Genomic DNA, 13,539 nt, shown 5'->3' with positions numbered 1-13,539 from the left:
TGTGACAGAGATGACAATTTTCATAGCTTAAAGAAATACAGTCATCACAGTTAACAACATGAAATGGTAAAACAACACTGTTTTTGATACGGACAGTTCACCACGGTGGGATTATGAAGCAAAAGAGGTTGTACATTTATTAAACTTGGACCATTCCAACTGCTAAATCAAAAAAAAAAATAGCCTAATAAAAATAACACAACAGACTACATAATAGTGTTGATGTTCATGTTTTATGTACAGATTTGGGCAATTCCGCATTAAAAATACTAAATATTGCCCACTTGGAGAATCCACTCCATCACCTCCTCCTTTACTTCTAAAGTTAACTACTAAATGAGAAGCTCAGTTAACAGAAATCAATACAGCTCATATCAGAAACATTACCTCAATATAATTTGATGGCCCAGATTTATTATACTATTATTATGTGTGATATATAATGATCATATAGGTTTTAAATGCTCTCACTCAGTCCCTTCCCACATTATAAATGCAGAAACTACAAATGAGAAGTCAAGGCAAATTCAGCTTTTGGCTTGACTTGAAGGCATCATCACAGGAGAGACCTCGTTTGAAGTCAAACCGAACATGAATTAGTGACAAACATCTGATTTCAGTCTCCTCACAGTCCCTTGAATCCCAAACCTATCTGGACAGAAATGTCCTAAAATGCTGCAACTCAAAGTGCGACTCTGTAAACCAGCCACCACAAATATCACATTCTTCATCTTGTTTACAACCCAGGAGAGTCCCCAGTGCCGCTCCGGGAGACACTGTACCTACAGTGTCCTTCTCCTTTTCTGTTAGTAGTCGATGCACCGGAGAGCAGCGATGGTGGAGGCCAGCCGACGAGGCAGCAGTTTGGCCGTCTGTCTGTAGTCCTCTGGTTTCGCCCTCAGCAAGGTGACGATGTGCTGCAGGGCGCGTGAAGGCTGCAGGCCCAGAGCGTCCATCACGTTGCTCAGATAGTCTGTGGGGAGAAAACGAGATGATTCGACACACATTAACTTAACCGGTGGCCACCGAGCTTTTCAACTGATACCTGTGACTATTAAATGACAACATGATTTTATGTCACTATCTGGCCGTCCAACATTTTGGTGACTGTACCGATATCTGTGGCCAGCTGTTTAGTGGAATGGCTGCTCAGTTGGGGGATGAGCAAAATTGCATCGCAGTACGTCTGCATGGTTGCCCGAGCAATGGAGCCCAACCAGTAGTCTGCTGTGTTGTCCAGCTCGGGAAGGTCATCGCCTGAGACAGAGGGGAGGTGTTTCAGAAGACCATCAGTTCACAGGGTGTCCAGGGAACAAGAATGAATAGAAACGGGACACTGATAAGGAGGCATCTTTATAGAAGACATGTGTCAAGTCGTTTTCTCTTTAAATTTTGAGTAAAAATGAAGAATAAAAACAAAAAAAGGCAGGAAATTGTTGATTTGTAGAGGAACAGTTGGTGGAGATAAACCAGAAAAGTAAGAGAAAGAAAGGACACGGGAGTAAAAAAAAAAAAAAAGGAGAACAAATCTCAGAGACAGATGGCGAAGGGAATCAGGGCTGATGGTCGGTCACCTTGCTCTGGAGGGAAAGGCAGCTTCCCGGCGTGTAAGGCCATCTCTAGTGCCGGGTCTTCCTGCGTCACGAAAGGCTCCAAGTGGAGGGGCAGAGACATCAGGTACTGCCCTATCTACGTGGGGGGGGAAACAAACTCCTGTAGTTTGATACAGCTGGTTTCTGACAGCTACAGTATCAAATACACTGTGCCTGCATTTGCTCTAAATATATACAAAAAGCGCTAGTTTCACTCAATCTAATCACATAAATCCTGATTTGTGCTGCACAATTTAATCAGATCTATTATTATCATTAACAGAACATCATGACCTCGAATAAAGTGGAACATGACTAACATTTGTAATGTATTCTTGAGGTGACAGGCTGAACGTAGGCAGGTCCTCTGTGAAGCTGTCTCCAAAACCAGGCGCCTCTTGACTCTTAACACAAACAGGGAGCACAAATCCAACAGCAGGAGGTCAGAATACATCCAGCACTCAAAGGCACGACATCAATCCGAAAGCTCTCAGCACTCAAATCACATCTATTATTATGTGAAATCAAATAACCCAGAAACTTGACACGTAATCACCTCCATCTTGGAGACGAGGCAGAGCTGGTGTTTGATCTGCAGGAAGACGGAGTCGAAGGCCAGCTGGTGGGCCTGCTGATTGAGTCTGGTCAGAGCAGTTCTGGGCTCAGCTAACAAGCTGGAGTTACCGGTGCCCTTCTCCTGCAAGACGAGCAGCAAGAGACGCATGAGAAGAGCTGCAGAGGGCCTTTAATAAACCAACAGTTCCCTTCGGAACATAGACTTAAATGATACCTTTAACGAGTACAGGACTTCCATCAGGTTGTTGTATTCAGCCACGTTTCCCCTCTGAAGGTAGTTGTACTCCTGCCAGGGGTTCTTGGTGGCGCTCCTCCTCTCTGTGGAGCTGGCCTCCTGGATGCCAGCCAGGCTGCGTGGGCTGTACGACTCGGACAAGTACTTTCCCGCCGTGCCCAAGATCCTGTGGGAAGGATTGATCACAGAGAATGCGAGCGTTTCCTTCAAATCAGAGACCTAACGGCGCGGTTCACTGTCCGCTGAGATGAAAGGTTTCACGTAAAATGGAACAACTCGAACATCCAGTAAAAAAAACACACAAAAAAAACACTTCTCTCACTTGTTTGACAGCTGTTGCTCAAAGGCCCCGCATTGTCGAAGTAACTCCCCACACGTGGCGATGATCCTGCAACGTGAAAATGGTCAATGAAAAGAGGACTTTTAGAATAAAAGTATGCAATCTAATCAAATTATTTCAAATAAAAAAACAACATTAACCTGACTGAGTTCTGGAAGGCTGTCCAGTCCTCCTGGAAGACGGAGGAACTTGGAGTATCCTCAAGTTTACACTTCTTCCTGATTGACTGGAGTGTTGTGGAGAAGTCTGATACATATCTAGAAGGAGCACAAAATTAAAGCTGGCAACATAAATCAAATAAAGTCCGCATACATTAAAATCAGGCAAATTATTTGTATGAATAAAGTAAAAAGGTTAATTATGGCTTATATGATGAATGTAATACGAGGGTGCATCAACAAGTTCCCAGACTGCTTCTGTTTAACACAAACGATAAGCAGCACCATGACGTGCGCGGAGCGCGAGGAAGGCGTAACCCAATGAGTGGAACAAATTTCCGATTTAAATCAGCATCGCAATTGCACATGCTTTTGTGAGCAGTGGTCCGGACGCGTTGGTGATGTTTTATGTCCAGAAACTTGTTTGTGACAAAGACATCAAAGAAGCAGCAGGAAGCCAGCTACTAGCGAGTCGGAGCAGCGGGGAGCGACAATTGTGTTGTTGTAGGCGAGAAACTTAAGTGCTTTCAAAACACTATGAATGGGCTCATTGTCATGTTGGACAACCCAAGTGCCATCGCACCACAGTTCCGATCGATTGCATTGAATATTTTTCCTCAGGCGCCTCAGAACATCACAGCAGAGCAGTTTATCAGCGGGAGACGAAGTCACGTCAGAGAAAACCCACCCGGTTGCTCGACCTGATGCGCCTTTTCTGGTTTTGGGCAGGTCTGCCAAAGGGAAACGTGAACGTCACTCAAAACACCTCTGGAGGCTCATTGGTTCATTGCCTAAGGCTTCCTGAAGCGTTTGAAGTTCAAGAGTTTGACGCGAAATTTGACGTGCATCCTGTGGTCGTGTCCACGGTACGATCGCGGGGCGCGCGGACTAGTGCTCACAGAAAGGTGTGTAACTCGGGAAGCGATGATGATCAGGCAAGGAAATTCGTACCACTTACTCATTAGGGTTGTACCTTCTTCCTGCTCCGTGCACGTCACAGCGCTGCACTCCGTTCCCGCGCAACAGGAGTGTGGTCTCTAAACAGATTGATCCACCCTCCTAGTGTTTGGCTTATGACAGTGATCGTGAGTAAAGGATGTTTACTTGGTGAAGAGGGCTTTGAGGGCTTTGAGGAGGCCACACACTGCCAGTCCGTCAGTCAGTTTGACACAGCGGTCCACAGCAGCACTGGCCAGGCCGAACAACTTGCCTACAGAGTGGCTCAACTCTTCTACACAATCAATGACCTCCCCGTGTTCCTGAAAACAGGGAAGAATATCGAGTGTTTGAAACAAGAAGTGCCGTAAACAAAGGAAATAAAACTGAAAATGACATGTGAATCAGACAAACATAACAGGTTTTAATAAAAATGTCTCATCTTGTGGGTCTGTGTTTTTGTATGTGGTGTCTAACCAAAGGTACAGCGCTGATCTGGATGAGCAGGTGGGCTTCCTCCAGATCTCCATACTGCAGTTGATAAGATTTGTAGGAATCATACAGCGCACAGACCAGCTCGTTCACCTTCAGCAGGTTGTTCTCACCTGGGGAGAGAAACGCGTACAGAACATAAGGACCCACAGTAACTCCGTCACATCTTCAGGGTCTACAGTCATGACACATCTCTTCACGGACCGTGGTGTGGCAGCATGGCGGCCTCCAGGCTGTGTCCAAAATTGGACGTGGTGTGATGGAGCTCCAGCAGAGTGTCCAGCCGCTGCTCTTGGGCCGCCCGCTCCATGGCCGTGCTCAGGCACACGGGGATGGACGGCACCGTGGCCCCCAGAGTCTGGATCAGCAACACCGTCACCACCTCATACGGGTTCTTGAACACCTGCAGTGGTTTCAAACAGTTGGGTTAGAGTTGGAGCTTTTCACTGAACCAATCAAGTGTTGATGTTTCAGTGTGTCCTACCTGACTGGTCCACTGCAGCTGAGTGTGCCACGTGGAGAGCAAAGTGTCGTAGAACTCAGACAGCTGCTGGTGCAGGCTGAGCTCGCTCTGAGCGATATCCTGCCACATGCTCACCAACTGGCCCTACAGACGCCAAAACAAACAGTCATTCACATGCAAATATGATTTTACGATTAGCTGACTTATTTAATAATCATTGAGATCAGTGAGAGGCCAGCAGCAGCAGCTACCTTGTGACACTTGTAGTAGTACGCGAGAAGCTGTGGCATCCTATCTATCTCTGTGAAGACTTTAACAAACAGCTTGGCTTGGTCTGCAGAGAGGAAATAAACATACAAGTATGTGTACACTGAGAGCGAACTACAACAAACAAAGACATGGCAGAAGGAATGAATCTGAGCAACACAAGGCTTGTCTCCAGGGTTCGTACCTATAGACATGGAATTAAAAGTTGCTACTATTTGCGGGCTGGCCATGGCCTCCAGTCGGTTCTTTAGAGCCTCCAGGTGGACACACTTTTCTGAGTAGTCGGGTGTGTCCACCAGCATGGCCAGGCTGTTCTGCATGCTGGTCAGCTTTGAGGAAATCACTGCAAAGTCCTGGAAAATAAAGAGAACATTATTAGCAGTATTTTTTAATGTGCACACAAAATATCTTTATATTCTAGCAAAACCTGTCCCGCATCCAATTTACAGGATGGTTGCCTTGCAAATTTTGATGACTCTGAACTCGTCCTCATGCATTACAATAATATCATTTTTTTCAGGATTAAAGTCAGGTTAAACTCTTATTGTAATATTCTCATTTTGATAAACGTGTATACGAATGCGAGGCCTGGATGAGTAACAAAGGCTCATAAACACACAGCCAGTGAAGTCCTGTGTCAGCCTCTTTCACGTGTACCTGCGTTTTGAAGGTCTCCTCGATGTCAGCACTCAGTGTGCTCCATTTGTCTGCCTCCTGCAGAGCCTCAGCTGCCAGCTGCATGCGACTCTTCACTTGATCGATCTCCACCAGGACCTGGTGAACATGACCAACACGATAATCAAATATCCCCCGAGCACACGGCACATTTCACAACACTGTCAGGCTTTGGCTCTTCTAATTATTACTGTCCTATCAGGTATGTCATTGTGGATTTGAATCATTGTTTCACTTGCGGATCATATTTGAAGTACAGTTACGGAACTGTTCGCGCACCTGCATGGACTGCACCGTGTCCTGCTCGAACTTCTTGATGTCCTCTTTGACCAGGACCATCTGCTCCTTCAGGAAGGAAGCCTCCTGTTTCAAAGCCTCCACATCTCGCAGCACTCGCGGCATATTTTGAAGGGCCTGATTACTGCTCTCTGCACAAAGATGCAGTCACACATGTCAGACATACAGACATTCAAATCTATAACAATACACTGATAGTTTTCATCTCGTAGTTGGTGCCACTTTGGTTATCTTGGGTACGGGTTTGCTCATTTACCTTCTACACACTGGAGTATTTTTTTCTGATTATGCATCACATTATATTTGTCTTGGCTTAAAGGCATCAAACTCTCAGGGAAGTCAAATTCAGTTGTGGGTGGATGAAAAGCACTTTCCTCTCTTCATTCACGACTCTGCATAGTCGTCATGTTTCAAGCCAAAGCTGGGTGACTCACGTGTTTAGCAATTATCATGTCTATGGCAGACAGTTCATTTTTATATAAATATTGTCATGATAATAGGACAAAATTATGTGAAAATGCATAGTTTTCACGTAACTAGGCTGCTGCTTCAGCACCTAAACTCTCCAGGAACTGAGGGAAACCAAGATGTCAGTGTTTTGAATGTTTCTCATAAACTGGAGGATTGAATCTAGAAATAATTCTACTTTTAAAGTAAACAAACTATTTAAAAACCTACTTGGACTTGCTGGAAAATGCAACAACGCAAAGCTGAAAACAGGAGGTTTTTCTGAGTTCATGAAGAATTGACTGAGATTAATGATTGACATCCGATACAGCGATACTGCAAAAATACGCTCATCTTACAGAATATGATGCATTACTGCATATTCTTATAGAATATGATGCATTACTACATATTCTTAAAGAATATGATGCATTACTACATATTCTTATAGAATATGATGCATTACTGCATATTCTTACAGAATATGATGCATTACTGCATATTCTTAAAGAATATGATGCATTACTGCATATTCTTACAGAATATGATGCATTACTGCATATTCTTATAGAATATGATGCATTACTGCATATTCTTAAAGAATATGATGCATTACTACATATTCTTATAGAATATGATGCATTACTACATATTCTTATAGAATATGAAGCATTATTACTGCATATTCTTATAGAATATGATGCATTACTACATATTCTTATAGAATATGATGCGTTACTACATATTCTTATAGAATATGAAGCATTATTACTGCATATTCTTATAGAATATGATGCATTACTACATATTCTTATAGAATATGATGCATTACTACATATTCTTATAGAATATGATGCATTACTACATATTCTTATAGAATATGAAGCATTATTACTGCATATTCTTATAGAATATGATGCATTACTACATATTCTTATAGAATATGATGCATTACTGCATATTCTTACAGAATATGATGCATTATTACTGCATATTCTTATAGAATATGATGCATTACTACATATTCTTATAGAATATGATGCATTATTACCGCATATTCTTATAGAATATGATGCATTACTACATATTCTTATAGAATATGATGCATTATTACTGCATATTCTTATAGAATATGATGCATTACTACATATTCTTATAGAATATGATGCATTACTACATATTCTTATAGAATATGAAGCATTATTACTGCATATTCTTATAGAATATGATGCATTACTACATATTATTATGGAATATGAAGCATTACTGCATATTCTTATAGAATATGAAGCATTATTACTGCATATTCTTATAGAATATGATGCATTACTACATATTCTTATAGAATATGATGCATTACTACATATTATTATGGAATATGAAGCATTACTACATATTCTTATAGAATATGATGCATTAAACTAACCAACAGAAGTAGTCACAAATCAGCTCAACCTTAAATAACGACAGCAGTTAAAGGCAGCACACACATGAATGCAGCAGTAATATTAATCCAAAAGCATCATATAAAAGTGAACTACTGACTGAAAATTGAATTCAGATTGTGTACTTTTACTTTTGATACCGAAGTGCATCTCCTTGCTCATACTCACATACTTAAGCGAGGCTTTGAATGCAAGAATTTACTCGAAGTCGAGTATATTTTCACGGTGTGCTATTCACATTCAGGTAAAGGATCTGAAAACATCTTCCACTCCTGCCATTAAACGTGCAAGAAGACGCATTGACCTTCGATAGCATTGTTGACTTCCTGGATGAAGAGCTGCAGCTTCATCACCAGCGTGGCGGCGTGCGTGTCCGCCTTCCCCGGCGCGTCCTTCTGCACCACCCTGAAGGCGCCGTTCACCCAGTCTTTCACGTCGAAATCATCGTCCAGGAATTTAGAGAAATCCATCTCACTCCTTCTTCAGTGGAAGCAGCTGGCTGGTGTTCAGTCCGACTGTCCCCGGTCGGTGTCACCGGCCCATGGCCGACGTCGGCGTCGCTAATTCTTCCCAAACAATGGTTTCGACACGAATATAAAATAGATAGCCCAGGAAAACGAGATTATCATTACAACCAAATACAGTTCCAACAACGCGACGGCCTCCTCCAGAGTTATTTTTTAAAGGTCTACAGCTTTAAAAGGAGAAAAGCGCAGACATTTCTGTACGTCTAGAGCTCTTCGTGCAACTGACAACAACTTCCGGTTGTGCTTTCTATTTACCTTCCTCCAAAACAAGTGCTAACGCAACTGACCAGCTCGATATAATCTTATCCGAAGGATTAAAAAATATATATATATATAAAAAATAGACATTTTGTCCACAGAATGTGAACATTGGTGTTGTTTTTAATTAAGTTACATCGAGTCTGAACTCGAAAAAAGAGGGACCACGTAATTAGTTTGAATGTATGTTTTATTAGTTTGGAGCAGTGTCACACATAATATGTCCGTGCAAAAACGCCCTACAAACATCTGGCACTTGTTTGCCCTGAACATGACTCTCGGGTCGTCCACACTTCCAGATTGAGTAATGCCCTTAAACATATTCTGCGCATCAAATACTTCAGATTACAAATGTTTCATTTGAGCATTAATGTTAGTGGACACATTACTGAATATACAACACATAGGTCTGGCTGTTGATACCGAAAATGCAATTTTGCATTGTGTTATTGGGTGATTGGCATTCTCACCCAAATACACAGTAGTGTTTAGAATCGGGGTATTTGTGAAATAAGATTTTACAAAAATAACAAAGAGTATTAAGAAAATAAATTGAATAACAAGGGTACACATCGTGTTTGTTGATTACAGAGGCATAGAAAATGTGATGTCGCTCTAACTTCATTCATCCTTGTTTGATACTTCCACATTCATACCACATTACACAAATTATTAAAGAGTGACAACAATATGCAAACAATGGTGTTTGCATGAGCTTCACACACTCAGGCTTTCAGATTAAAGCATCTCATTTATTTCCTATCTGCAGCAGTAGACATTCATCACTTTACAGTCTGGTCCATGAAAATGATCTTAACCATAAAGGCAGTAAAAGGCTACATGGAAAGTGGGAGCTGGATGACAGTAAAGCAAAGGAAAACACATCAAACATACCTCGGTCAGTTTTCAGCAGCTACCTGGGAGGACATTAAAAAGGTATTGTACCTGTTATTCAGCTCACTTTAAGAGATGGGAATAATTGGTGATGTCAAAGACACCGTGTTCAAGGCTCCTCTGTTATCTGGCCACCCAGTTTATAGTTGTATTTGTCAACCACATGTGAAATTAATTCTTTTCACACTGGACCTCATTTTTACACTGCTTAGGGTCTGTGACTTTAAACCTTTACTTGTATTTAGGGTTGATTAGATCCATAAAGATACACAAGTATTTTAAAGTCAATTAAAAAAAAACAAAAAAAACAATTCAAAACATTTTATAAAAAGAAAACCTTTTAGTCCAAAAAAAAAAAAAAAATCTAAATTCCAGTCATGATAGTCAGCAGTTTTGTGTGTGTGTGTGTGTGTGTGTGTGTGTGTGTGTGTGTGTGTGTGTGTGTGTGTGTGTGTGTGTGTGTGTGTGTGTGTGTGTGTGTGTGTGTGTGTGTGTGTGTGTGTGTGCACTGTCACACTTAGCTCCTTCAGGCCTCTTCTTGTTCCTCAAACTCCACAGTCTCCAACAAACCCTGAAAACAGAAGTAGTGGGAGTTGCAGTAGACAGGAAGCTTGTTGGGACACGAGCCCAACACCTCTGGCTTCAGTGACGAGAATGGGTTGGCTCCGCTTCCCTTCATGTCCATTTCCAACTCCAGCAGGATTTGCAGAGAGTAGGTCATCTCTGTCTCACTGCAGACAGAGAGGACAAAGAGGACATTGTCAGTAGCCATTACACATATGCAGCAATATATATAAACAATATACATAAACTTTCAGTGATAACAGAGCCACAAGAGGATAGAGCGTGGGCTTGGTTAACTGTGGAGGTATCAAACTTTTTTTTAAATTTCTTTTTAATTTATATATATATATTTGTAATTATTTACTGCCACACACTTCTTCAGAAACATACTGTATCGTACACTAATGAAAGTTCAGTGACATCAGTGTCACCGAACGACTTTGTGAATTATTCACAGTGAAATTAGGTGGCGTGCACGAGGGCTGAGTGATGAATTAAACATGTGTTAAAGGGAAAGATAGTTGTACCTTATTGCTGGTTACTGACTTTAGTTTAGAGGTGATATCGATTCGATTTCTCGTTTCAAAAATGCACACGCAACGTATTTGCACAAAATTAGAGCTCAGGAACTCCCATATAGGCTATATATGGGTGACAAGTAGATTAAAACCAGCCCAGGTAGATTAAAACACTCTCTTTCAACGTATAGGTAAATAAAACACTTCTCGTAATTCACTCTTTTCAAACTAACGTATTTTTTTTTATGTTGCAGTTACTAAGTGGGACTCGATGCTTCTCTGTGCGAAGCTACTTATCTAACATCTACATTGTACCTATAGTGCTGCTGTAGCATACAAAATTACCCTTGTGGGATTACTAAAGTAACTATCTATCTATCTATCTATAGCCTGCATATGAGGCGTTTAGGGAACATTGGTACATCGTGGTGTCTACCGATGTTATGCAATTGAGGTGTTTAGGGCGACATCTGTAAATTGTAGCTACAGAGACCAACCTGGCGTACACTGTCCCTCTTTAAACAGCGTTAATACGTAGTAAAGTGTCATGAAACAAAAATGTAAGAGTAAATATTGCTAAAATTGTGCCAAAGCACAGTACATGATCAAATGTTCGTGGTTATTTGCACCACTGTATTTCTTCCAGGTAGTCCACCCATGTGTGGCAACTACTCCATAACACTCACTTGATAGCGGTGAACACAGAAGGAATCTCATAATCCCTGAGGAGCAGAATTGTTGGAAGCCAACCATCTTCGAGGCCTTGACTGGCATCAAACCCTTGACACAAACAGATGTGGAGCAAAAATCAGAAAGTGTTCAGTATGAAGAAGAGCCTCTTCCTCAGAAGCTCGTCTAGCTTGCTGTTTATTAGCACACAGCACAAACATGTGTAAAAGTGGCATTTGGTGCCATATTTTTGTGTCATGGAAAAGGCTGTTCTCACTTGGATGAAATCCGACTACCAGGTCTGGCTTGGCTGCTTCCTCTTTCTCCACCGCATCCTCCCAGAACTGATGGTAGAGTCCCTTGTAGGCACTGATGTAGACCCTCTGCTTGGGGCCAAACGCTTTAAGAGGAGGCCTCACAATGGGGCCGTCCACCACCTCTGGTCCCACCATCACTACCTCTATGCCCTGGTGTCCGGGGAACATGTTGTTTAGCTCGTCATAGTCGGTCACCCGGGCTGCCAGTGTCTCACTGTGGTCTGCTCCCACCAGGTGAACGGTGAGAGGTTTGGAATAAGGGTTGAGACCAAACAGCCTCATTCCCCAGGCGATCGTCAGCGGCCTGGAGAAGAACTCGCTGCAAACCCTCCACAGAGACTGCTTCAGGTCGTCATTGTCAGGCCGAGGCCTGCCAGCGTTAGTCCACAACCCTTCCATGTTTGCTCCTTTTAGAATTGGATCGAGGCCCACTGTGAGATCTCCCTGCATGGCAAGCCAGTCGTCCCAACCTTTAACCTCTGACTGGGGCTTGGACCATTTTTCTGTACGGAATGGAAGATCTCCTGATGATAGAAGGGAAAAAAAAAAGACTATTGGCTCAGTAGTTTGACAGAAGTAGAGACTTAGCTTTGGTAAATTGCCCAGTCTTGTACAACCTTATACTTTAACTTAATGAAAATACCATATTCCTTTCTTGGAAGAAGAGGAATCTACTTTTTTTTTTTCACATTGACTTTTACTGTTTGTGTGGACTGTCTTTCACACGTTACCTTTGAACACAAGCCATTCAACAACTCTGTCAATGGCAGCTAGACGCAGCTGTGAGCAGAACTTCTTGTGTTTGCGCCAGTCGTCCTTCTGACAATCTTTACAGCAGTAGTAGACGTTGAGACATCTGGGAAAAGAGAAGACGAAAGGAGTTGACTTTAAATTTGTAACTTTGATGTTGGACTGTCTTGGCAGCACAGGTCAAATGGACGAAATCTGAATTGTTTTTATATAATTATTTTACCTGCCACAACGCTTCAGGTCCTGTGGGTTTGAAAGTTGATTTGGGAGTTTCTCACAACCAGCACAGACTTTAAAAGATTCCTCCATCTTCTCGAACATCTCTTTTTGTGAGCGAAAGGCCATAGGTTTACCCCCGGTCTCCGGAACAGCTCTTCAAAGGGAACCATTACAGATTAATGGCGTAAAACTGACAAATTGTTGATTAGTAACTTAAATAATGATCAGTTATAAACAATACAAATATCCGTGTTGTTAGAAAGTGTGTTCAAACTGTATGTTCAGCAGTGGACTACGGAGGGCTGACTCGTCTATTCTTAGTATGGGAAATTTGAGTGGAGGGAATGCATGGGCAGATGGATGCTGAGTCTGAATGTTGCAGACAAGGGACAGAAAGTGAACGGAGCACGAACAAAAGCTATAAAACAGTCTATGGTGGCATGAAAGTATCCCAAACAGTCACTCACAAGTCATGCTGCCTCTGTCAACGTGTTTCTGTACGCATGGCTGCCTTCACACACACTGGTCATTTTTAAGGTGAACATAATCCTAAATTAAATGAGCTGCCAACAAAATGAGGAAAACAAATTCCACTTACCTCTCAGCTTCCGTCATTTGAAGTTTATGTGACTGAGTCTGACTCAGACAGATTTCAAATGCTTCCTCTGCTGCTGTTTCTCCATTTTAGTGATATGTGAGCAGCCTGTTGGGGGGCTGCTGTGCCAGATTTAGCACCTGTGCTTGGCCTTCTAAAAAGGACTGACAGATCCAGACTTCCCCAGAGCCTCTTGTGGAAATATTTGTTGAAAGAAATACGTACGCCAACAGGTTTTATGGCATAAACCTATAGACTATTGTAAAATCAAATTAGACCCAGAATTAATTCATTCTAATGAGGAC

General features: G+C 42.1%; 2 protein-coding genes across 2 annotated transcripts; both read right to left on the bottom strand.

The window, feature by feature from the left end:
* Positions 1-214: 214 nt before the first annotated feature.
* On the bottom strand, positions 215-8,682 carry cog7 (component of oligomeric golgi complex 7). Its single transcript, XM_069691526.1, has 17 exons — positions 8,228-8,682; positions 6,014-6,162; positions 5,717-5,833; positions 5,244-5,412; positions 5,044-5,126; positions 4,814-4,936; positions 4,534-4,732; positions 4,315-4,442; positions 4,006-4,160; positions 2,884-3,000; positions 2,726-2,791; positions 2,383-2,569; positions 2,149-2,289; positions 1,913-1,996; positions 1,575-1,689; positions 1,114-1,257; positions 215-973 (listed from the first exon to the last, which is right to left on the bottom strand). Exons 1-17 carry the CDS (start codon positions 8,391-8,393, stop codon positions 807-809), a joined length of 2,310 nt encoding a protein of 769 aa, XP_069547627.1. The 5' UTR covers positions 8,394-8,682; the 3' UTR covers positions 215-806.
* A 218-nt stretch (positions 8,683-8,900) lies between these two features.
* On the bottom strand, positions 8,901-13,314 carry LOC138616720 (putative protein MSS51 homolog, mitochondrial). Its single transcript, XM_069691241.1, has 6 exons — positions 13,238-13,314; positions 12,644-12,793; positions 12,402-12,526; positions 11,631-12,194; positions 11,371-11,464; positions 8,901-10,333 (listed from the first exon to the last, which is right to left on the bottom strand). Exons 1-6 carry the CDS (start codon positions 13,252-13,254, stop codon positions 10,129-10,131), a joined length of 1,155 nt encoding a protein of 384 aa, XP_069547342.1. The 5' UTR covers positions 13,255-13,314; the 3' UTR covers positions 8,901-10,128.
* Positions 13,315-13,539: the final 225 nt, after the last annotated feature.

Source organism: Brachyistius frenatus, unplaced genomic scaffold, assembly GCF_029030835.1.
Source record: "Brachyistius frenatus isolate BFR_SWC_R1_liver_20210118 unplaced genomic scaffold, ASM2903083v1 Contig_11, whole genome shotgun sequence".
In the NCBI taxonomy this organism is placed as follows: Eukaryota; Metazoa; Chordata; class Actinopteri; family Embiotocidae; genus Brachyistius; species Brachyistius frenatus.
The sequence above is the reverse complement of the archived record's forward strand: the minus strand, read 5'-3'. Positions and strand labels throughout refer to the sequence as shown.